This window comes from Cotesia glomerata, linkage group LG7 (assembly GCF_020080835.1).
Source record: "Cotesia glomerata isolate CgM1 linkage group LG7, MPM_Cglom_v2.3, whole genome shotgun sequence".
In the NCBI taxonomy this organism is placed as follows: domain Eukaryota; kingdom Metazoa; phylum Arthropoda; class Insecta; order Hymenoptera; family Braconidae; genus Cotesia; species Cotesia glomerata.
This window is the reverse complement of record NC_058164.1, coordinates 18,597,786-18,623,088: the sequence shown is the minus strand read 5'-3', so window position 1 is coordinate 18,623,088 and position 25,303 is coordinate 18,597,786. Positions and strand designations below refer to the sequence as shown.

General features: G+C 26.8%; 3 protein-coding genes across 6 annotated transcripts; 1 reads left to right on the top strand and 2 right to left on the bottom strand.

The window, feature by feature from the left end:
* The first annotated feature begins 2,798 nt into the window (after nucleotides 1–2,798).
* On the top strand, nucleotides 2,799–14,717 carry LOC123268727 (SUN domain-containing ossification factor). Of its 2 annotated transcripts, none has more exons than XM_044734058.1 (6): nucleotides 2,799–2,931; nucleotides 3,114–3,594; nucleotides 3,723–3,918; nucleotides 5,132–5,244; nucleotides 8,015–11,952; nucleotides 13,967–14,717. In XM_044734058.1, the coding sequence occupies exons 2-5, from the start codon at nucleotides 3,542–3,544 to the stop codon at nucleotides 11,796–11,798; spliced, it is 4,146 nt and encodes a 1,381-aa protein (XP_044589993.1). In that variant the 5' UTR covers nucleotides 2,799–2,931; nucleotides 3,114–3,541; the 3' UTR covers nucleotides 11,799–11,952; nucleotides 13,967–14,717. The 2 variants fall into 2 exon arrangements, with proteins under 2 accessions (XP_044589993.1, XP_044589992.1); XM_044734057.1 differs by having other exon boundaries at nucleotides 3,720–3,918; nucleotides 13,967–14,714.
* Nucleotides 5,689–6,858, bottom strand: LOC123268728. Of its 2 annotated transcripts, none has more exons than XM_044734060.1 (4): nucleotides 6,598–6,858; nucleotides 6,378–6,531; nucleotides 6,146–6,313; nucleotides 5,689–5,931 (listed from the first exon to the last, which is right to left on the bottom strand). In XM_044734060.1, the coding sequence occupies exons 2-4, from the start codon at nucleotides 6,468–6,470 to the stop codon at nucleotides 5,710–5,712; spliced, it is 483 nt and encodes a 160-aa protein (XP_044589995.1). In that variant the 5' UTR covers nucleotides 6,471–6,531; nucleotides 6,598–6,858; the 3' UTR covers nucleotides 5,689–5,709. The 2 variants fall into 2 exon arrangements, with proteins under 2 accessions (XP_044589995.1, XP_044589994.1); XM_044734059.1 differs by having other exon boundaries at nucleotides 6,378–6,534; nucleotides 6,598–6,856.
* A 3,307-nt stretch (nucleotides 14,718–18,024) lies between the features above and the next one.
* Nucleotides 18,025–24,943, bottom strand: LOC123268990 (eEF1A lysine and N-terminal methyltransferase homolog). 2 transcript variants are annotated; one of them, XM_044734464.1, is made up of 8 exons: nucleotides 24,637–24,943; nucleotides 24,436–24,558; nucleotides 23,366–23,582; nucleotides 22,328–22,546; nucleotides 21,818–22,074; nucleotides 20,671–21,235; nucleotides 20,041–20,588; nucleotides 18,025–18,340 (listed from the first exon to the last, which is right to left on the bottom strand). In XM_044734464.1, exons 1-7 carry the CDS (start codon nucleotides 24,726–24,728, stop codon nucleotides 20,043–20,045), a joined length of 2,019 nt encoding a protein of 672 aa, XP_044590399.1. In that variant the 5' UTR covers nucleotides 24,729–24,943; the 3' UTR covers nucleotides 18,025–18,340; nucleotides 20,041–20,042. The 2 variants fall into 2 exon arrangements, with proteins under 2 accessions (XP_044590399.1, XP_044590398.1); XM_044734463.1 differs by having other exon boundaries at nucleotides 18,025–20,588.
* Between the last annotated feature and the right edge of the window lie 360 nt (nucleotides 24,944–25,303).

Sequence of the window (25,303 nt, the reverse complement as noted above, 5' to 3'; positions counted from 1 at the left end):
AGTATTAAAGAAATCCCAGTAAATGTCGGAGAAGCCGTCGCTCTTAAACACGGACAATATTACGTATTTCACTTAGCCGTCAAAGAAAACCCGTCCGCGCCGGTTAGTTCAGAAAACATAAACTTATGTATTCAAAGTTTGAAACATCTGTTGAACGGGTTAAAAATCTTTACCTGTAGCTTTTCTCAACAACAGAATGACCTAGACCCGATATCGTGGTGTACATTAGAACAAACACTCAAGTCTACCTTCTCGACCCAAGGGTATACGATCACCATCTGTACTAATGAAATACAATTTCCTTCAAAGCCCGAGCAAACTCGCATTCTCCGAGAATATCATGAATCATCAGTTATAGGTGGTCACAAAGGAGTCTCTAAACTATACAATCGTATTCATGAAGACTTTTTCTGGAGAGGCATGCGAAAAGACATCGCAGAACTCGTCCGAACTTGTCCAAGTTGCCAAAAATTTAAACTCACTAGGGTGAAAACCAAACAACCTTTATGCATCACCGATACTCCTCGAGTAGCTTTCGATAAAGTCCAAATGGACATCGTTGGCCTTTTGCCTATAACAGAGACTGGTAACAGGTATCTTCTTACCCTTCAAGATAATCTCACTAAATACTCTGACGCTATCTCTCTTCGCAACATAGACGCTATCACTGTTGCGCTCGCCCTAGCTGAACAATTTATTTCCCGTTTCGGTTGCCCTAAATCTATCCACACAGATCAAGGAAGTAATTTCATGAGTAAGGTAATGAAAACATTTTGCCAAATTTTTAAGATTCAACAAATCAGATCTACCGCCTATCATCCCGAATCTCTTGGATCTCTTGAACGAGCTCACCACACTTTCATCGAGTATCTCAAGCATTATTGCAATAAAAGAGATTGGGATAAATGGATAAGATTCTCTATTTTCTCCTACAACACTTCAACACACGAGTCTACAGGTTTTACCCCCCACGAACTTATCTTCGGGAAGAAAGCCTGTATCCCCTCTGAGTTCTCTAAGCAGCAGGTACCAAAAACATTCATTCAATATTTCGACGACCTTTTCAATACCATTGTCACGACTCAATCAACCGCGGCCGACAATTTAAATAAAGCTAAGAATAAAATCAAGAATCGGTATGATAAAAATATTCACCCACGTGACTTCAAGGTGGATGATTATGTCTATCTACTCCGAGAACCACGAACGTCTAAATTTGACCCCCACTGGGACGGCCCATATAAAATAACTCGCACATTCAGCGATTTAAATGTAGGACTAGCTATTAAGGAAAATCAACGTAGAATAGTTCATAAAAATAAATTAAAATTAGCACATATTAGACCAGAAAACTTATCTGATACAATATAATAGCAACGGCATATTAATTAAATTATACTTTAAGATACTTAAATCTGCGCATGTGATCTGTTATGTACACGAAACTAAATTTAACACGAAGATTATTGTAATAAACCATGTTATCATTCAGGAAAAGCTCTTATTTAAAGAGCTTTTCTTTATAGGGATGGAGGTGTGATGTAGTAGCACATGCCGCCATCTACATAGGATATAAATTAGCGGTTTATTTAAATTCAAATCAGACATATAATTGATTAATAATATAATTATAAGAATAATTATTTGTAGAAAAATAATAAGAATAATATTAAGAACATCGTAACAAAGAAAATAAAACATATGAAATACTTAAATATAGAATGGTCACTCGAGAGGAAAATAAAATATAATATCTCGAGAAAAGCTATAAAAAGGAGAAACTAAAATCTTAAATAACAAATACATCTTTGTTTCTTAGAGACTCTAGCAAAATACTACAATTTACGACTTTGAATAAAGGACTTTATTATCCTAGGCTAAACTAAATATTCTCTTTTTTTATGGCTTTTCTTCTAACCAGGCAACGACTACGACGCCATGTGTTAAACACATGGTTAGTTTCACTTTTCCGAGAGAAAATTAAGCGAAGGCGCCACTTTTACTTTTGAGTCCCACTCTTGAAGAAATCGACCAATTAGAAATCATTCTTATAATAAATCCAACCCTAAAGCTAAAATCTCCCCTCTAAAATAAGTTATTAACTCGATGTAAAACTTAGGAAAATTAAGATATAGCAGTAAGCAAGTAACTCCTTTATATGAAACATCTTACAATATATCCCATATAACTTGCATATAAAATCTCATCATTCATAATACCGAATGCCAAATCCTCATCCTAACTAGTATAAATTAATAATAATACTAATTATTATTCACGAAAGTCCGTAACAGGAATACTTTCGTATTCTTTAGCGAATTTTAAAGAGCCCGCCGATCTGAGCCGAATCTAACTATAATATTGAGACATCTACAGCAGTAAAAACTTACTAAACATCGGATCAGATCATAACATTTCTAAGTATGTTACGCCATCTACCAAGAGGAATGTATACTTATGTTATTGGTTATAGCAAAACCGAGTTAAAATAGTTATATAGTAATTACATTTATCTGCTACCATTGCAATATTTATTTGATTTTTCATCATTACAAAATTTAAGGAGTCATTAAAAATGATTAGTTAATTTATTGTTCTCCCTAAAATTTTGTGATACAAACTGTTTTGTTTTTTATGAGACATATTAATTAATAGCAAAACATTTTGCATTTTACTATCTCCTGAATATCACTCATTTAAATTAAAGAGATTCGATACCAATTTTCAAAATAATACCAATGTTTTGAAAACTTTTTTGTTAAAAAATTTATAACTAAATCTATATTATTAATTTTCACTCTGTTAAAATTTTTATAGTTATCTATTTTATTTTTTAAATCCACAAAAGTGACAGAACGCTCCAAAAAGTTTTACAGTGTTTTATCACTTACGATCAGCTGACAACCATCCTATATATGTACCTACAAATATGTATGTATTTATGCAGATGTAAGGTAAAAGCCCCAATAGATGATCACGTACCAGTATATGATCACTCCATGTATTTGTATATCTATATTCACAAATATAGGTATACAAATACACGGAGTGATCATATACTGGTACATGATCATCTATTGGGGCTTTTACCTTATATATCAATAATCATATAGATATGTTCAGAGAAATATTTTTGACAAGATATAGCTGTATATTATATGCAACGTACTCAAATAAACCATCATAAAAAGTAAATCAGTTTAATAATAAATAATGGAAATATATAAAAAGTAATGAGTATTTTTAAATCTTCACAATGAAACTATTCTGTAAAATTAACCGGAAGTTTTTCCATTTGAACACCACACAATACCACGTCAGTTATTTCATGTTGTAGTGAGTGATTCAGTTAATTTGTACATTGGGTATTTAAATGTAGATAAATTTTTTATAACCGCCTTTTTATTTAATCATTATTTTACTAGACTATTATAAAATTAAATTATATTAAAATAAAATAATAATAACAAAAAATGACTATATATGCACTGTGTAGACACTAGGTTATATATATTTTTAACATGACTTTTTGGTCAAAAAGATGAGGCTTCATCACAACAATTGGATTATTTTCATCATCTTTATAGCAAATAAGTAAGTACTATACCTATCTATTTTATTATATTATTTATTTTTCTATGGATTTCATAATGAATATTTTTATTGTTTTTTAAAATAGAAAACTCAATTTTGAGGTTATATTGATTAATTTATTTCAGTAGTTTCTTGTTCAATAACGTAGCCACTAAAGATACTCCAAATTCGCGACTTGAAAATGATCACGGTTATGGGATAGTCAAGAATGTTTCTTCAAGTGACACTGGCCAAAGTAAACGAGAAACATTAGAATCTTTCCTAATTTCTAAAATTGAACTACCTGCTCATGACAAGACTGATGAAAGACAACATAACTTTGTGGTACTGATGCTTTACTTATATTAAATGTTAATTTCTAAGATTATAAACCATTTTATATCATATTATAATCTCATTTCAGCAGCGGTTTCAGCCTCAACTTTTTTTTATAAAGTTGTATCATCAGTAATCACTAGATTTATTTTCTGAATTACTGAAACGAATCATCACTAGTAGGCTTTTAAAATCTCATAATACTGAAATAACCAGAAATCGGATCATTAGTATTTTAATTGCAAACGAATTATTTTTAAGAAACTATAAAAAATTCAATAATTTACAGATACATTTTGAGCAGTAATTATGTCATTCAATGATTAATTTATTATCTTTGTAAAAAGTTTTTTAGTCTCAATTTTTATTACATATATTGACTTTTAATGATTTATTTGTCAAGGTAAAACTTTTTGTTAATTCTTATAATAATTTTTAGAACATGAAAAGAGTCTAAATTTAATATTTCAATTATAATTACTAATATTTTGTTTAAGTTTGAAAAATAACTTATAACTTTTTTAATTATCGGATTTCTGTTTGCGGTACTTGATGAAATCCTGAAAAGCGTTGTACAAAAATAATGAATGAATCATTGAATTACATAATTACTATCCAAAATTTATATGTAAGCTATTGAATCAATGAATAGAAATCGGCATGAATCAACTAAATTTATAAAAAGTTGTACATATAGAATTTTTAAAAAACTACGAATGTAAACTTTTTTAAATAATTTTTTTTTTTGCTACAAAAATCTTAATAATTGTCAGGTGTGTGCAGACTTCAGTACCACATAATTTTATCGTCGTGAGAGAAAAATTATTTGAATTATTATTTTAGCAAACTAAAATTCAATAAAACAAATTATTTTTTGAATAATATTAGAATCAGCCGATATCTAACTATTTTTTTGGTTTAATTAGAAAAATAATTAGTACGTACCAAAAAAATTTTTATTTATAGTTTTAAAAAGTTTTCATATGTGAATTTTTTTTTATTTTTCTCCATAATAATTTTCTTTATTAAAAAAAAAAAATGTATTTAATCGGTAAATTTTATACTTGTGCACTAATGAAGAAACTAATTTTTTTTACTTAAATTTTTACTAAGCTCTCTTCACAATAAGTGTAAATTATTAATAATTAATTAAATTAACTGACAAAGTGTTTTTTTTTTTTTTTTTTTAATTCTGACACTAATATAAATTTATTTTTTATAGGAGAATAATAATCTCAATAAAGCTGATGATGCTTTTCGAAATGAAGAAACTACTCAGACGAAAAATTTAGATATCAAAGAGAGTTTGACTCAACAGCCAAACCTATCTCAAGGGTAAGTTTATTTTTTTTTTGCTCTTCTTGGCTTTATAAAACCAATTTTAACAAAATCTAGCAGTATTTGAAAGTAAATTGCACTATAAAATTGGTTTAATAGATATACGAACATTACAATCGTAAGTCCACTAATACATCTAACTCGCAATTTTTTTTGTAAAAGTTGATCTATGGATATCTATGTATATATACGTAGATAAAAAAACTTTTTCCCCGAAATAGTTTTATAATTAATATTACCTGTGGCATTTCACGTTTTTCATTTATTAAAAAAATCTTACTTATTTTGAGTATAATAGTAATTGAATTATAGGGTATTTATAAATCGTATAAAAATAACAAAACATAAATAAAGAGTAATATAAAATGTATTTAAAAAAACAGTTACATTAATTTATTATACTATGGTAAAAGGAGATAAATATAAAATATTCGATGTGTGTTACAATATAATACTACTCATTTAGTTTATTATTACATCGTCTTCATATTTATAAGTAAAATATGTTTCAAAAACGAAAATAACAGATGATAAAATTGAAAAAATTCCGCTGACTAGTATTTGTTTCAAATATCGTTCGTGATATCTTGAGATATAATTATTCTGAAAATTTTCATGATCATAAATAAGAATAATTCCAGCGGTGAAAGACATAATCGCGCCCAATGCAGAAAAACAAAGTGCCTGAAAAATATTTTTTATTATTTCATCAAAATATACTATCCCAAAAAATTTAGGAAAGAAAATTTTTTAATTATTCAGATATACTTCTAAATGCTAAAAATATCTCGAACAAAGTGTTTAAATTCAAATCTCTTTTTATAGTAATCAAACGTTTTAGAAATGAAAGCAAAAATTACAAGCAATAAAATGGTAAAAGTTTTTCCATATTTCTTACAGTTTTTTTATACAGTTTTTCTCCTAGTAGATAGCAAAATATCAAAATTGCATTAATCATAATATAACCACAAATTCCAACATAAATCACTCCAGCATGATTCAAATTTGATTGCATTCGATCATTGTACGGATCAACAATTAATCCCACGGAAATTACACAACAAAGCTAAAAAATTTGTATAATAATGATAATATCAACTTTTATTGAGTATAATTCTATAGCAACTTACAAGTTCAATAATTTTGCAGAAGAAGGGAGTTTCTCTAAGATATCCTTTTAATCTTGAAGTGATGTTCGGTGTGCATCCTTTTTCATCAGCCATGTTTTTAATTGTAGAAAATATTTGTTGTACAGTTGTAAATCTTGTCTTATTTGATATTCTTCTACTAAAAAAACGAAAAATGACTGTCATAAGTAGCATGTAGATAATTTTTTAAAGTATAACTTACCTAATTTATCACTTCAATATTGTTAAAAATTAATTCTAAATATATTTTATATGCTCTTAAATTTCTATCATAAATAAAAATTAATTGATGGTACAGAATTTAAAGCTTGATGTAGTAAACCTAACCGACCAGAAGTCAACTAATCAGACAGCACCGAGAACTGTCATGACTCCCCTCTTTCTTTTTTTGAATCAAGCAACGCCTAATAAGTGTACTTAATTTGTAATTCCTATAATTTCTCACATTCGACCTTACGAATTGAACTGACCATGGTTAATAATCTGTTAAGAAGGTATTAAGATAATAGCGCAATTCACATCAAAATAACGTAACTTGACGTGCAAAAACGGATTGAATTTTTTTTTTATTTTTAACTTAAAAAGTATGTAATAATTTTATAGAAAAAAATTTTTAGAATAGCGTTTTTTATGCTTATTTGTGAATATTCTAATTAATTCTATAAAAAAAAGTACAGTTCACCGTTGAATCACGTCAAATTGTTTTAATTATTTAAATCTTTAATTGTTCTTTCAAAATTGAAACTCGATCTGGCTTTGTATTTTGCCGATATAAATATCGAATAAAATTTTAATATGAATGCGATAGTCTCATTCAGAAAGAAAAATATCTTACTTCAAGAAAAGAAAATTTTTAGGAAGAAATAATTTATTACCGGAGCCGTGGATATTATATAAAGATGAATGTTAATGGAGTTTTCTAATGTTCTTAAACAATGTACCGACAATTTAAATCTATGAATAATAAAAACAATAAAATTTTTATGACAACTTCAGATGCTTACATTGAAAATTATATCACAGTTATGATGATAATTTAAAGAGGATGAATGTCGTAAAAGTTTCACGCCTTCGTCACTACACCTACGTTCACTGAGACGAATTCTCATCAACACTTGTGTTAATTTTCGAGTTCACGGAGGTTACATTTGCTATAAAACTGATCTTCTTATCAAATGCTATTTTTAAATTCAATCAAGTTATCTCAAATCCAATAGAAAAAATAGAAAATCAAAAATCAAAAGAAGCTATTAAATTGTCCGTCTTTAAAAAAATCAAAAATACTTGCAAGTACAAAAATTTTATTGAATTTAGATTTCCTTAAAATTTGTATCAGTTTGATCTGGTAAGTGTTGAGATATCTTGAAAATACAAATTAAAAAAAAATTTTTTTTTTCTTAACCTCTCAAACTATTGTACTGATTAAAAAAAATTCAAGAGATATATTTCCTTTCTAAGACGCCACAATTACTTTTCGGGAAATTGAAACAACTCGAATTTCTTTAGAAAATAATCAAATTTATTATGCTTTGAAATCGAATTCTTACAACTTTTATAACTCTCTTATAAAAATTAATTGTATAAAGAATTTATATAACTGAATATTTTTCTATTTTCAGCATTTCTGATCCTGACCAAGATGTAGTATTGACGCTTATTGACACAGCTTCGACAGAGCTTCATAGTATAGCTGAACCTCATCTTTCATCGAACCACGGGCAAGCATCAACAAACAACTTTTCTCAATCTATAGTGTCTTCAGACTTTGAATCTTCCGTTGAAGATCCAGAAAAATTGAAAATTTCAACAGGCTCACCTGTTAATTTAATCGCAGATGAGAATATTATTAATTTTGATGAATCTTTATCGACAGAACAATCAACAGAATTTCAAAATGATGAAATCCAGAGCCAGTTTTTACAAGATCACAAGAATTTACCAAATGATAGTGAGAAAATAAGAAAAACTACCGAAGAGCTTTCTGCTTCTGGAGAACTTGAAGAAAGTACTACTCAAACGACGCTTCTTCCAGGAAGCTCTGAAGAATCCGGTACAGTGAGTTTAGATGGTTTCGTCGGATCAGATGATTCTGAAAATCATGAAGATATTCCATCATACAATGAATGGACTCAGAAAAAAATGGAAGAGGACGAAAAGAAAAAAACTCATCCAAACATATCAATACAAAATCTTGGCACACCAAATCGCAGTGTTGGAAGTATGAAAGTTAGGTCTAAAAATTATGCATCACTTGATTGTGGTGCTAAAGTAGCTGGTTCTAATAGCGGAGCACAAGGTGCACGAAATGTTTTAGTATCTACAAGAGACGAATATATGCTTAATCCTTGTACTTCCAAAGTTTGGTTTGTAGTTGAACTTTGTGAGGCTATTCAAGCGAAAAAAATAGAGCTAGCCAACTTTGAACTTTTTAGTTCATCACCAAAAAATTTTTCAGTGTTTATAAGTAAAAACCCAACAAAAGACTGGAGTCCTGTAGGACAATTCATTGCTAAAGATGAAAGAGATATTCAATCATTTTATCTTCAGCCTCAGCTTTTTGGAAAATTTATTAAAGTTGAACTACACTCTCATTACGGTAGTGAACATTTTTGTCCAATTTCATTGTTTAGGGCCTATGGAATTAGTGAATTTGAAGTATTAGAAACAGAGACAGAAACAAAAGATATTTATTACGATGATGAAAAACTTGATGATGATGAAGATGAAGAGGATAGTGAAGATGATGATATGATCAACAGTGATGATGGGGAGATTTATAATGTTATTAATAATAACAATAATAATGAAAACATTATTAATAATCATGATGGTAATGAATCCAAAAATCTTTTTGGAAGTGCTCGGGATGCTGTTATTAGTATTGTAAAAAAAGCTGCTGAAGTTTTAGTAAAAACAGAAAATTTCTCTGTAAATAATAATAATACAAAAACTCAAACTGATATCGTAAATGACATCGATGATACGTTTATAGATTGTATAACACCAAGGTACACAATTTTGTGTAACAATTGTACAGAAAACTATTTTGATAAAGTATTTGAACTTATTAGTTGTCGATTTAAATATCTTGATTCGATTCTTAAAATAACTTTAATCAATCAAGCTATATCCGAAACTGAGGTATGTGGATTCAATGGAGTGAATTTCAATTTTAATCGAGATGATTCAATTGTAAGAAAGAAGACTAAGAATTTTAATGTTTCTAAAAGTCGATCTACTTCGTTGCTAATATCAATTTTTAAGCCTGAATATATTGTTGCTCTGTGTAATATTTTTGCGATAAACGAACAAAAACTTCCTTTGAATTCTACTTTTGTTGTCTCAAATAATTTATCGATAAACAATGTTACACCCGAAATAGCTTCTTTGTCATCAGAATCGTTAACCAGCGTGAATAAAATTTCAAATTTATGTACTCTAGATTCTACAAATTGTAAATCGACTGTTACTCACTCCAAAGAACCTCAATGTCATTCGCAAGGGCCATTTATAAAAGATGATATTTTTACGACAGACATTAAAAATTCTAAAGTTGTCAACCCGTCAGGAACAATAGCCGTCAACGAAAAAGAAATTTTGCTAATTACACCTACTAAAACTTTGATTGATGATAATTCTGAAAAAAAGTCTCCAATTACAATCCTAGAACCAAGCAAAAGTCTTGCAGAAGAAACTGTACAATCAGAAAGTATAATTTCTACTCCATTAACAAATTCTGATGTTGGAACGTCGAAAGTTTTTGAAGAGCTATCGTTAACAGATGCATCAATTGAATCGGCATCACAGACCCTTAGTTCATCAGTTGTGAAAAATCAAGAGAATAATTACAAGTCAATGACAGCAAACAATGATAAAGAAAATATAATAATTAATAGTAAAAGTATAACTAAAATTTCAGAAGAAAAAGATGGTAAGTCAAAAGAAAGAGATCAAGAAGATATAAAATTAACTCTTCAAGAACAACTTAGTCTAGACACTCTTCTTTTGGATTTAAAAGCTTTAGAAAATGATCCTTCGATTCAAGGATCTACTGCATTCACTGTGATTCAACCAGTAGCTAGCTCAACTCCTCAACAAAAGGAATCTGTTTTCTTAAGATTGTCAAATAGAATTAAGACTTTAGAACGAAATATGTCGTTATCAGCCCAATATTTAGAAGAGTTAAGCCGTCGTTATAAAAAACAGGTTGAAGAAATGCAACGATCACTTGAACGGGCTACTACTACGATAGGTGAAGAATTAAAAAAAAATGAAGAAAAAGAATTGAAACGTTTAGAAGAAATTACTCTTCTTCGAGAAGAAATTTTGAGCTTAACTGAATCTGTAGAAACGCTTTTATATGATAAAAGTAGTTGGAAGAATAAACTATTAATTTTTGGGCAACATATTGTTTTAATTTTTGTTGAAATCACTATTCTTATTATAATTATAATACTTTGCCGAAAACCAAGTGATATAAAAGATGTTACAATTAAAACAAATGATTTAAATAAAGGGATAACAAGAAGAAAAAGTGCTGAATTAATAACAGCAGGTTATACTAATAAAAAATGTAGAAGACCAAGTGAAATTGTTTCGCGTATCAAAGGGAGCTATCGAGACCTGATGATTGATGAACGGTTGGATACAAGGAAAGAACGAAAAAAGAAAAGAAGAAGAGATTCTGCAATAAGATCATCGTCCAATATCGAAATTAACAAAAGTGCTATACCAAAAACAGTTCTCCCAAAACAATCTTTATCAATAAATTGTTCTAATTTCGAAGACTCGAATGTTCATCAAATAAAAACAGTTGATATGTCATCAGATACTGATGGCACTCCATTAAAAAATCAACTGTCAATTAATAATAGTGATCGTTCTGTAAGTAATATATTAAAACATCGGATAGTTGTAGATGAAATTGACAGTACATCTTTAGGCAAAATTGTAAATAATTCTGTTAGTAGTCAAGATTCGCCTGGTATTTATAGCGATTTCGAACATGAAAATACGAAAAATTCACCAAGAGGCTTAAGAATTTTAAAAACAGCTAAATTTCATTCTCCGTATTTCATGAAAACGGCTTTTCAATCTCGAAGTAAAAAAGATAAATTAGAACATCATAATTTGCAGTCTGTTCAATTTATATCTGATAATTGGGAAAAATATTCTCGAACTTCGGGAAGCTCAAGATCAGGTCAGGATAGTCCATCAAGTTTGAGTGCATTTTCGGATTTGTTATCTGTTAATTTAAATAATCACAATGTCAATGGAGACTCTGCTAAAAATAATGGAAGTAATATCACAAGCTCTTCTGTTAATGGTCACATAACACCGACTTCTGATGTTAAAATAAAAAAAGAAGGAAGTCTGAGAAAAATAGTTAAAAAATTATTTTGATTTATTAACAGTTACGCGATTCAATAAATTAACAAGTGAAATCATTTGGATTTTAAGTACTTACAACAAATATTTGTAAATAATGTACAAATTTATTACGTGTACAGATATTGCATGAATTAACCAACAGAATTAGAAATTAAATTTTGACTTGGTAAGTAAAAAAATAAAGTTTTCGCATTCCATTGATACAGATAAAATTTTCAATAGAATAAATAAAAAAATGTCAACTTGCAAATTATGAGAAAAAATTTTTTGATTTTGGAAAAGCTTAGAAAGTTTTATTTATCTTGTATTTTTGAAAATGGCGAAAAACTCCTGTAAAAGTTTCATTTCTCAATACTATTATTAACAGCTATCTCACCTTAATTTTATATTTATTTAGATAAAATGAAAAAAATTACACTAGTCAGATTTTTTTTATATTTCAAAATACCTATATTTTATTTACTTAAGTAACGATTTATTTTTAACTAATTAATTAGCATAACTATCAAAATAAAATTCATCCCATATTGCGAAAAATATTATTTTATTACAATTTGATGAAAACTTTATTTTTAGTTTTTTCTGGAATTTTCATGCATCAAATAACTTTTTATTTTATATATATTAATACAAAAACTGAATTTTGACAAGCATGTATACTCAGAGAGTTTTTTTTTGCAATTCAATTCCTATTGAATAGCGATTTTTTTTCCTGAAAAATAGTAAATATTTTTAGAGTATTGAATTTTTTATGAATGCCTTGTTTGTAACCCAACTGAATTTCCTGAACAGTTACATACGTAATTGAGACTTGATTTAATTATTTATTTAATAAAAAATATTAATTCATAAGTTTCATAACACATAAGTCTTAATTTTTGAATATCTATTAATAAAAAAAAATAGATTTTGTACAAAATATTAACAAATTTTTTGACATATTAGTAAGTGATTACAAAAAAAAATTTTTTGTTTACATTAATATAAAACATGAAAAATTTGTAGAGACTACTAAGTAACGGATTTAACATTAATATCTTATCACCGTCTCTTGCCTATAATTATAAATAAGAACTCACTGTATATTCCTTATATTATATCAATTATTGCGCTTTCGATGTCAGATAGGAATTTAAAAAAATATTCTTTCAATAAGTAGATTTAATTTTTTATTTTTTATAAAGTTATCGGTAACTTGATTTACATAAAAAAATCTTATAATTTAAATATAGTATAGAATCAATAACTTATAATCAGTAAGGAAAAAGAGAGGCATTAAATTCAAATTATAATAGTTATGAGTGAAGAGAAAAACCAATCAACAAAAATTTTTTCCAAATAAACTATAATCTTATGTTTAAATTTACTAAATATATATATATATATGTAAATAAAATAATCAATTTGAATTGAAACTACGTTAATTATGCAGAAGTGGGGCTCCACCTATTTTTGAGTGTAAGAAATCGAAAAATTGATCTTTTTAAATATTTTCTTTTTTTTTTCAAATTCTTCACGGCGGATTTATCATAAAAATGATAAAAAGTATGAAAATTCAATATTTTGGTGATTTTTTTTTATTTGAAGTTCAAAAATTTACGATTTTAGGTGTTTTTCAATGAAATGGTGACAATGCTATTTTTTCCGGTTATTGAAATATTTTTTTTCTTAAAGAGCGATAAAAATCGAATAAATTAGAAAAAAAAAAATTCAGAATATCATAATTTGAAAATTTTTGAAATCGTAAATTTTTGAACTTCAAATGAAAAAAAAATCACCAAAATATTCAATTTTTATAATAAATCCACCGTAAAGAACAATTTGAAAAAAAAAATATTCAAAAAGATCAATTTTTCGATTTTTTATTTTATTTCAATTTTATCGAAAATAGGTGGAGCCTCTACTTCTGCATAATTACCAATATTATTTTTAAGAAAAAATTTTTCTTGACTTGAAAAAATATTTACTTTACTTAAGATTAATGTCATAGTGAATATTTTCAAAAATCGAAAAAATTTTTCTTTTGAGAATTTTTTTTTTTCTGTATATTCATTAACTTAATACACATTTATTTCCACAAAAATTTAAGATTTTTAAATCGTATTTATGGAATGTAGAATGCCAATTTATGTACTTACTTATTTTTCTAAGCATCGTAAAATCAGAGGATTTTATTGCAGGTACACGTGAAACTTTTGAAAATATTGTAACAGAATATCTATCTCTTAAATGGACAAAATTAACATCTATTAAAGCTACACATCTTATAACAGATTTCTTACTTAACGTCTAAATGATTTATAAAGTTAATTATTTTGAATACATTTCACGTGGTATAATATTTTATGTAAATTTGCAACTTATTTGTGGCATTTTTATATTTATTTATAATTATAATTATAATAGGAAAATAACAAAAAGATTTTCATTTTAAAATGATATGAAATAATTACATAGATTAGATAGGAATAAATTGACTTATCGATACAGTAAATTTAATGATTATAAAAATGTTTACCAAAGAAAAAATTTTAATTGAAATATTTGATATCAACTCGATTAATTGTATATTTCCTCGCGTAGGTACCAACATCTTTGTTGAGAATTGTTTTACATATTTTTGGATCAATCATCTGGTCTTATGCTTTTTTGAAATAACTTGTTGTAATAACTGAAATTTCAAACTTTTCTTTCTAAGTATTTTCGAACGAAAAAAAAAAGTAGTTACCATTATAGAATACAAAAAAGATAAAGATTCAGATAATTAGAAAGTACTCATATCAAAATTAGGAACTTGAAATAAATTTAGTAAATTTTTATTTATTAAGTGTTCAACTTAGTTTTAAAGATTCTTATTCAATAACGAAAAATCAAGTGTCTAAACTTTTAATTTATATTTTTATTTATATAATTTATATTACTGCGTTTGAATACAATAAAATTTTAATTTTTTACAAAATGTTGTTAAATGTCTTGCTACATGTAAAAAAAAATTAAGATATACTGAAGTCATTGGTAATTGTGTAAAATAAATTTTTAGCTTTTTTCAGCCATAAAAAATCGAAAAGTAAAATTTACATTGTTACCCAATTTTTTTTAATAATTCGAACAATAATGGTACTGATGAATTAATTGTTTTAATGTAACATTTTTTTGATTTCGACGCCCAATATAAAAAAAAAAATATAGATTAATGGTGAAAAAAGTTAATGCGTCACTATCTTTTTCGTGATCAAAAATTGAAATTTAAGTAATTATTTAAAAATGGGGTAAGTTTGCCCTATTTTTAGGTATAAATATCGAATATTTTTTTCTATTTTACGACGGAGATACAAATAATTAAAAGTGACAGTAATCAATTTTTCAATTAATTTCAAAGCTTTTATTGTTCACAAAAATTTTACATCAACGGACTATCGTTAAAAAAATATATCTATATAAATCTAGCTATTTCTAGAAATTTTTTTGTATTCTATGCGTAAAAACGAATATAAAAAAAAATTGTAAAATATCAATTTTTCAATTTTTAAAATTATTTTTCAAAAATATTCTCTGATAAACCTTGATAAAAAAATATATGATTTTTTGAGAAGAATTCTAAATATAATTTTTAAGGGTTGAATTATTGTTAACCCATACTCTAAATAATTATCAAAATTTTAATTATAAAGCTGTTAAATACCATAATTAAAAAAAAAATTATTCGTTAATTTTTCGATTTTTTATCAAAAAGTAGTTAGGCCATCTTCATATAATTATGTTTGATATTTTAATTTCTCGAATATAATAGTTTTATAGAAAAATTATTCTAGAGTTATTTTGTAGTACATTATAATTCATAATATACTGTTTATTGTCATAAATTACAATACATTTTTTAGTTTTGAAGAATGAAATTTAATTAATTTATTAAACCTATTAAATAACTAATAAAATTTGTAATTTATTATCTTGAATTGTAGAAGTCAATAAATTTTTTAATAATATCAATATAAAACTAAATACAAATAAAAATAAAAATAAAAAGAAAAAAAAAACAAATACTGTGATATATCGTCATAGAATGAAGTTCGTAGAGGCGATGATGAAGAAATTTTATAATTGATGACTATGAGAAAAAAAACAATCGAAGCTTGGACCTCTTTACCAAACTAAATTAGAATTAAGGGTCAGTTTTTCAATCCCGAATTCTCATTTAACCAGAGTTAAGGAAGTATTCAATTATTACTGTTGCTATATTCACAAATTCTGGTTGAATGGAAACTCCGGGTTGAGAAACTGGCCCTAAAAGAAAAAAAAGTCTTGAAATAATTGTTTTCCTACCGTTGTTTTTACGTTGAAACCTTGATATAAAACAATTGATGTTTGCGATATATAAATACAATTTCCAGATAATAGTATACTTTATAGCGAAGTTTGATCTGAGAATTCGTTAGAGAAAACCTTCCAGACAAGTCTTGACTAATAGAGAGGAAGAGTCTTGTAACGTTTAATCTTATATAAAGATGTAGGAATGTAATTGAAAAAAAAAAAAAAAAAAAAATAGAATAAGTTGGTAAATTTATTCTGTAAGATTTTAAAGTAAAATGTAATATTTCAATAATTATATAGTCATAACTTAACATGCATTTATAGATTAATATATAATAAGATAGTTTTAAATAAAAATATTTCTTATTAAGGCAAAATAATATAAATTATAATTAAAAGTAAGAATCAAATTGATCATTTGATGTAATCATTGCTAAATTAAAATCATTTTATTTTTTCCATTTTATTGCCATTGCTTAGCACTTGTTGTGATAGTTTTATTTTGATTTTGTTTTGTTAGTTGTAATGAGTTATTAAAAAATTCTAAAGAGATATAAATTACATAAAATTTTATTCATGTAAGGTAAAAGCCCCAATATATGATCATATACTGGTACATGATCATATATTGGGGCTTTTACCTTAATATAAAATTTTATAGAGTGAATTTTATTAGTTAAGTTGAATGTATTTTATTGAAGAGAAAGAAAAATACCGACTTAAAATACGTCAAAAATTATAAGAAAATTTTTTAAGATCTAATATATACTATGCCTTTGATTTGCTTCTCAATTTTCCTATTAATAATTACAATTTTTTATTAAGAAAAATGAATAATTTGTAAATATAAATATTCAAGGTTTATAAAAAATTTTTAGTAATCCGTAGATAAGAAAAATTGGATTTAAAATATCTACATAATATTGTACTAATAATGAATATTTATCATATTCATCGGCTTTTATGTTATTTATTTGCGACTGAAAAAAGTATGCGATGATATTATTAATTTATGTATAATAAATTGATATAAAAAGTATTGAATTGTTCTTTATTTATTTTTTATTCACCTATAACGAAAACTTATTATTTAATATAATATTAAAATTTATTTTATATCTTATTTTAATATGTAAAAAAAAAACCGATTCAAATTTAATTATTACAATTAAACATAAAATCTTAGGAATTAACGGCTAATCCATTTCAAAACACAATAACCGCGAAATTTTTAGTCTAATTTTCGTCCAGAATCATTGCATTTTTTTTGGTATTTCAACTCAACAATTTTTTGTTTAAACTGAACAAATGATATTTATTATCAATTTAAAGTGTAAACTTTTTTCTCATAAGGAAATTTTAAAGAAATCTAAGAAATGTTAGTTACTGCATTTTAAAATGGGGCAGCCGATTAGATTTATTGATTTATCAATAGTAAAAAGAAAATTAAACATGAAATATTATTCAAAAGATTGGAACATTTAATTAATTAATTTATATTTTTACGTCGTTCTGTAACGTTAAAATTGGTGTCGATGTGAATATAATTTGTTCTAGATCCTTCTTTCTAATATAATATTAAACATTGAACAGATACTAACGATTTTCAGCAAACTAGTTGTCAAGTATGGATGGAATCATATGAATTAATACGAAGAAACTAACGTTTCGATTACTAGAGATAATGAGAAATTTTTATTTACAGTACTTGACCAACATATCATTAGATGAGACTAAATTGGCAAGAAAAACACCTTAATTAATAAATAAAAAATAATAGTCAAGGAACATTAAAAATTATGATTTAATATTTATTTCTAACTGATATGTTAAAATTTGTGATGGTAAAAAAGTGATATTTCAATTCTGAAAAAAAAATTCTTATTATATTTGAACAATTTATTTGAAACGTATAAAGATAAAAATATTTTAATGTTTGATTTTATATTTCGAAGTGTATGGTTTTTAATACAATTTTAATAACAACAATATTATGTATTTGATATTAATGAATCTGGTCCCAGCAAGATTATAAGGAAGTTAAACTGGCGTGGAGTTATTTTTGGTGGTTGTCTGAAGATAACCGCTGGAGGGAGATTGACTTCCAACCGTGCGAAGCTGGCTTCGGGAGGTGAAAAGGAGTTCGGGAGGAACTCGTGGACTCGGTTTCGAGTAATTGTTTATTACTCGTACACTCGTTTGCTCGTCCGCTCGTTCGCTCGTTCGCTCGTTTCAAATATGATCTGTAAATCGAAGTGAACAATGTAGCTTGTTGTGAGTTTGAATGAAGATTGCGAGAGATTGACAGTGGATAGATTGTGGAGAGATAGTGGACTGTATGATCGAGTGATGATTTGAATTTGAGATTCTGATTTCAAAGGTGTGCATTGATTGGATGAAATTTATGTGGAGTAAAGGAGTGAAAAGAATTCGGTTTGAATGATTGCTTTGTGTAGATTATGTAATATTTTAATCTCAATAATTGTGTGAATTTTATGTATGTAATGTGATGCAACTCAAGAAGGGCTCAAAATAACACTGCACATGAATAGTTTGAGAACTTGCTCGTGAAGTCTCAACTCGACTCAAACTCAGTATTCGTATTGTATTATGCAAGGAATGTGAAATATGCGCAGCATCATAATGAGCGTATTGTGTCAGAACTCAGAAAGGGCTCAAAATAACACTGCACATGAATAGTTTGAGAACTTGCTCGTGAAGTCTCAACTCGACTCAAACTCAGTATTCGTATTGTATTATGCAAGAAATGTGAAATATGCGCAGCATCATAATGAGCGTATTGTGTCAGAACTCAGAAAGGGCTCAAAATAACACTGCACATGAATAGTTTGAGAACTTGCTCGTGAAGTCTCAACTCGACTCAAACTCAGTATTCGTATTGTATTATGCAAAAAATGTGAAATATGCGCAGTATCATAATGAGCGTATTGTAATTGAATATGAATTGGAATTAGTAACTCAGCTCAGCACCGGTGGGCGGTTTAGGGCTGACGGCCGAACCGACATCCTCCCGACGCTGAGGGAAATGTTGTATTGAAATATGTATGCAAGTATAAATTTGATTCGTACCTTTTTGGTATTTTAGGTTTACTAAAATACAATACCATGTGCTGCTTGAGCTCTTAAATGTCTGATGAATGTATTAGTGTAGCGGTTTAAGCTCGTGATTGTAGAGTTCTGATGATGGTGGTGAATCAACGTCGTGGTGAATTTCAATCACAGATTGATGAAAAGACACTGATATTTCACCTCACAATTCACTTTAAGTGAAACTCAGCGATTAAATGATGTTAATGTAGATCGTAAAAATTGGTACTTAGTTGAAAAACGAAATGCTAAGAAAGAGGAATCGATTTAAACTTGGAACTTGACTGAAATTGACGTAGTTGTCGCTCGGAGAGATCCTTTTGGACTGACTCTTTTGGTAGTATTTTAAGCACAACAGAGTACGGAGACTCTTTTCATTTTATTATTGGGAGTACATTTCCGAGAAATATTGTTAAGAAAAATACGTTGACAAAAATATTACACATATAAAAAAGGGAAAGTTAAAACGGAAAATATTTTAAATCGAACCAGATGAGCGCTCGGGTTACGAAGAGAACAAGAGACTGCATTTATATGACCTCAACGGACAGAGTCATAAAAGTAGGTACTTGAGTCTAGCGACCCGCATGCATGTATCCAAAACTTACAGCCGAGAGTAAAATATTTAAAGATTTTACGTTTATTTTTCACATACTGAATAATTTAAAAAAAAATTAGTAAATATTATAAAAAATGAAATAATTGATTAATTGTGAAATTAGCTAAGAATTGAACATTTAACAATTCGTAAATCAAATTGGTTTTTCTTTTGTTTAATGTTAACAAACAAGCATCTATTTAATTTTAAAGTTGATATCAAATAAATTATACTAACTATTATAATTCGACTGTTAAATGTTGAAGAAATTCTGAAGTTTCGGTATCATTTTTTATGGACAATTTATTTTTTTCTAAACTTTGCTTGAAGTTTTCTTTAGAATCATTCCATATTTTCTTCCACTCATCAGGAGTTTTCTTCGTTATTGTACAGTATAAAATTTCGTTAATAATATCTTTTATCTTTACTGATGTAATCGAAGAAAAGACATTTTTCAAGTCATTGATAATTTTTGGTCGTAAATTTTTATCGCGACATACTAAACTCAATATGAAGAAACCATTTTTATTGAGACACTTTGATACTGAAGATAGAACTGAAGGTTTTAGAAATTCTATAGGTGGACAGCTTATTCCTAATAATTTATCGTTAGTGCTTACGTCAAATAGTATAGCATCAAATTTTTTTCCACTTTCTGCAGCTTCTTCTAAATATTTTATTCCATCACAGATTTCAACTTTAGATCTATTGTCGGTAATAAAACTAAAATATTCTTGGGCTATCTTCAATATTGTTTTGTCTATTTCGATAGCAGTTACTTTAGACTGAAAAAGTTGAATGATTATAGCATTTATTATTTTAATTAAATATAAATTAAAATATGATATTAGTTATTCTATATCTTACCTGTGGAAAACACCGATAAAGAAACATACAGAGACCACCACCACCTAATCCAACAACGAGGATTTCTTTTGAGTTATTTTTATTACTATTATTTCCAATCATAGCCTGCACTCCAATCGACATAAATGCATGATGCTCACATGCTAAATACCCATGTTCAATTATATCTTTTTTCTTCCCCCGTCTAGTTTTAATTGATTTAACCATGGCATCACTTTGTATGACAAATTGATTCTTAAGAAATATAAGCCTTCGGAACTTTATATCCTGATCATCACTAAATACATCTTCAATACTAATACGCCCGTTGATTTCACTTTCTTCTTCATGAAGGGTTTCACATTTCCCAACATCTGGTCCGAGCGATAAATAAGCGATTGAAAAATTTGGTGGAAGTCCAGGTGGAGCTAAATTTTTTACTGAATAATTTAATTCTTCTTTTACTTGATCCCAATTTTTGAAAGTATGATTTCTTCCAAGAATTACGATTGCTATTCGATCTTTTTCCATGAGCTCAGCAAATTCTTTTCTACCTTCTTTTGTACCAAAAAGCCAGTCACTATCTCTAATAAATCAACAAAACATTGTTTTATCGTAGTCAATTGTATTTTTAAAAATCAATCATTGTTTAGATGTGCAATCGACAAATGATTTTTTTAATCTTGTCCTTTTTCATAATGGATTTATTTATTAATTGATTTATTAATTAATCTTTCATCAAAAATTTACAAAATTATATATTTGTAACTTTTTTCATAGTTTCAAAAAAAAAAAAAAGTGCATGTTTATCTCGTTCTTTACTGAAAATTTCTAAACATCAATTCGTAGAGTACCATATTATTTTCTTTCTCAAAAAGTATGAAATACTTAACAAAAAAAAAGTGCCATGATATTTAATGATTTTTGAAAAATTTGTAAAATTATACATTTGATCGATAATTTGAAGGTGCTGCATTTTTTTTTTTTACTTTTGAATTGAGAAATTCATTTTTTATAATCTTTTAAATTTTATTCATAAATCTACCGTGACAAAGAACAAAATCAGAAAAAAAAAGCATAAATGAATCAATTTTTTATGGCTGAAAAATAGTAGAGCCACATATCTAAAGAATTACCCAAAAATTCTTAGTTAATAATTAATAATTACCTTCCTTGGGGTACTAAAAAAACTGCATATGATTTTCCGTTACTTCTGGGTCGATCAAGTACGTGAATAATATATCTTGGTTTATCATTTTCAGGTTCAAATAAGTCAAGCGTTATTTCCCCTACGTCAGCAATACTTCTTTTTTGAAGTCTGTTACATACGATATTTGATTGCTGAACTGCCAAAACTGCATTTATGAGTTCTTCAGTACTTGAAACTTTGGATATGTGATCTCCAGTCAAAGCTAACTCTAAGATCTGAAAATTAAAAATTTATTTAAATAAGAAATAACTTAATAATTTAAATATTTCATATTGCAGATTCTCATATAAAGATAGTTCTAAAGTTGAACTAAAGTAAAATCTTGACTAATTGAAAATTTCTAGTAAAATAAATAATAGAATGAACTTTTTTTTTATTTAAATCTTAAAAAATATAAACAATTAAATATAATTAAAATTATGGTATTTTGCCTTTATTTACTCTAAAAATTGATTTCTAAAATTTTACCTGCTGAGATAGTCCTGGAAATTTGGTTGCCATAACAATAAAAACAGGGAATGAACTGCCATCTTCTTCTTGCGCTTTGATTTCAGCATCTTGACATCGTGTGATGCGAAACATAAAATACAAAGATGCAAAATAAGAAATTAGTTTCCTTAAAATATGTTCTTGTAACAATGAAATGCATATGTATCTTCCTCCTCTTCGTAGAACTCGGGAAATTTCCTGCACAAATAAAAAAAAAACATTGTACTAAATTTATTTGAAACTAGAAAAATCTAAAACTATTATATGAAACTTCCAGAAGTTAGGAAATTGAAAAAAAAAAAAAAAAAAGCATAGTTAGGGAGTAGTCAGATCAGTATAGGCGACATACTACTGTAGCGTAAACTGTAGCTCATTTTTAACATTTCTTATGTTCAAGTCTTGAGCTTTTAACTTCAGCAGCTTTTTAGTTTTAAAAACAATAATGAGGAAAATTTTTTAAAAAAATTTACGAATTTTAATAATTTTTTTTCAATGATTTTCTTTCCAAGTTACAAAGCTACAAAGTTATTATTAACTTTGGTGATAAATAATGTAAAATAAAAAAAAAAATTAAAAATAATCTAAAATACAAAAATTTGATAAGTATTCATAGTCTTCGAAATAATAAAAATTTATGATGTTGAAATGAGCAAATACCTGACAATTTTGTTGCTTTGTTCAGAAATGAATTAGTACTTATGGAATATTTTGGAAGAAGTGCCACCATAGTTTTTTTTTTATAATTTTAATAAAAGAACATTTTTTTATCGTCTTTATCATAATTTATTTATTAATTAATAAAAAAAATTTTTTTTGATTGTCAGATGTCTGATAACTTCAGTTTTATTTAAATTAGTTGTTTTGGCAAGATTAATTTAAAAATGATTATTTCACTTTTTTATGTTTAAAAGACTAGTATTATATTATCGATTGACATCAGCAATCTTAAACTGTAACTTTAATTTATGAAATTGAAAACTTTTGTATTTATATTAGTCGCCAGTTAACGATACATACGTTAAAATACTTATCAATTTTAGAGGAAGTTTCTTCATTATTATTTGACATTAAAGCATCCAATGTTCCTTTATCGATTACGACACTGAATGTGTCATTGGAGTAAGTCATTTCTATAGCATCCATTCTTTCAAAGACGAGATCGGGACGGTCCAATTTATTTTGTTCTTTCATCTGATCAATTACGACTTTAGAAATATCGATACTTTTGATACTTCTGAAAAAGATAACGTGGTGAATTTTGAAGATTAAAAAATTATTTAATTTTTTTTTTTATTTACAAAGTACATTTCAACCTAGTGATCTCGAAACAGTAATTAGTTACAATTCATTGCCACTTTATACATTATCACTACTATATTATAATCCCATATATGCTATCATCAAATGATTCTAGAATTATTGATATAATATATAGTAAGATTACGATATAACTTTACTCTTTCGATATATTAATATGAACATTAATAGTCACTATAACTTGGATATAAATTTGTAGTTATATTTCAGCTAAATTAATATGATAATTTGAAAATAATGTATCGGATATTTTTCCTTTCAGCAATATATATATAAATTTAGAAATAAAATTTCAACGTGACCTATAAATTTTTTATTTTTTTTTTTTTTTAATTAATCATGCTTACGTTTCGGAAAAATCAGTACATTATGTTACTGAAAATAATAGATATTTGATAATTTTAAGAAATATTTAAACAAATAATTATCAGAAAGAGCTGTTAACAAAATCCACACGTTAACGTTAAAAAAAATATGGATGTACTTTAAGTATATTGCCGATTGGCGTTAGTATAAATAAATAAATAAATAAATAAACTGTTATTAATTAATTTTCATAGAAATAATTAATTCTTTAAATACACTAAAATTAATATTAAATAATAAATAAAATAAAAAACTTTTCAAGTCTTTGTTGATTTCAGCATCATACATTATAAGATTACTAATGTGTCACCATAAAATAAAAAATTTATTGTAATTTTAACTTAACTAGAGTTCAGAAATTTTCAACTTTTCGCTAAGAAAAAAAATTTTTTATTTATAATTACCTATATCCAACATCGTATAAATCCATGCTTAGTTTTGAATTTCCACATCCAACAACTAAGATTTCGTCTTTTATTTTAACATATTTTGATAATTGTCCACATAGTTGAGGATATTCTCCGTACCTTAAAAATTAAAAAAACGTCAATATCTGACTTAAAACCCATAATTAAAAGCTGAATATTTAAAAATATTATACTTACCATTCAAAAGTTTTTTTTCCACGTTTTTTAAAAAATGAATTCCAGTAATCTTCTTTACTAAACTCTTCATGACACTTTGGTAGTAAATTCATATTCAAGCGTTATAAAAAATATCAATATTACTTTTAATTACTTTGATTCATTTAAAATATTTTCGTTAAATATTACTGTTATTGTTTAGCTTTGAAATATAACACGTGAAAGTTAGGTTATAGGGCATGGGTTATAGACCAGCCTATATCTATATGTTCGATGAATCCTTTGCAATTGTGGATGTCGAGGTATACATTGATAGATGGCAGCATTAAAGTATTCAAAAATTTCAAACTGAAATAATAAAATTGACGTTAAGGACCAGTTTTTCAATCCAGGATAAAAATATAATAATTATTGCCAGTATATTGATATGCATGAAATATATAGATATATTTCGTCATTGAATAAAATTTTATTCTGAATTACAAAACTGGCCCTAAATATATGAGTGAAGCTAATTTATTCGTAACTTAGTTGGCTGAAATGTATCATAAGCATGACAATGATATGAATTTCGAAATGCAGATCTGCATTAACGATAACATGCAGGTCTATCAAGCCAGCATGGACTTGTCCATCATGCATTTACTCATTATTCAAGCAAAAAATTTACTTGTGGTATTTAATTTGT

What these genes read in the sequence shown, in the direction of transcription:
- LOC123268727 (XM_044734057.1), top strand. Translation starts at nt 3,542, where the DNA reads ATGAGGCTTCATCACAACAATTGGATTATTTTCATCATCTTTATAGCA. An exon ending in ATCATCTTTATAGCAAATAA is followed by an intron (nt 3,595 to 3,719) that starts GTAAGTACTATA and finishes AATTTATTTCAG; the next exon opens with TAGTTTCTTGTTCAATAACG. An exon ending in AAAGACAACATAACTTTGTG is followed by an intron (nt 3,919 to 5,131) that starts GTACTGATGCTT and finishes TATTTTTTATAG; the next exon opens with GAGAATAATAATCTCAATAA.
- LOC123268728 (XM_044734060.1), bottom strand. Translation starts at nt 6,470, where the DNA reads ATGGCTGATGAAAAAGGATGCACACCGAACATCACTTCAAGATTAAAA. An exon ending in TCTGCAAAATTATTGAACTT is followed by an intron (nt 6,314 to 6,377) that starts GTAAGTTGCTAT and finishes CAAATTTTTTAG; the next exon opens with CTTTGTTGTGTAATTTCCGT. An exon ending in AAAAACTGTATAAAAAAACT is followed by an intron (nt 5,932 to 6,145) that starts GTAAGAAATATG and finishes AATATTTTTCAG; the next exon opens with GCACTTTGTTTTTCTGCATT.
- LOC123268990 (XM_044734463.1), bottom strand. Translation starts at nt 24,728, where the DNA reads ATGAATTTACTACCAAAGTGTCATGAAGAGTTTAGTAAAGAAGATTAC. An exon ending in GGAAAAAAAACTTTTGAATG is followed by an intron (nt 24,559 to 24,636) that starts GTAAGTATAATA and finishes TTAATTTTTAAG; the next exon opens with GTACGGAGAATATCCTCAAC. An exon ending in TTATACGATGTTGGATATAG is followed by an intron (nt 23,583 to 24,435) that starts GTAATTATAAAT and finishes TATCTTTTTCAG; the next exon opens with AAGTATCAAAAGTATCGATA.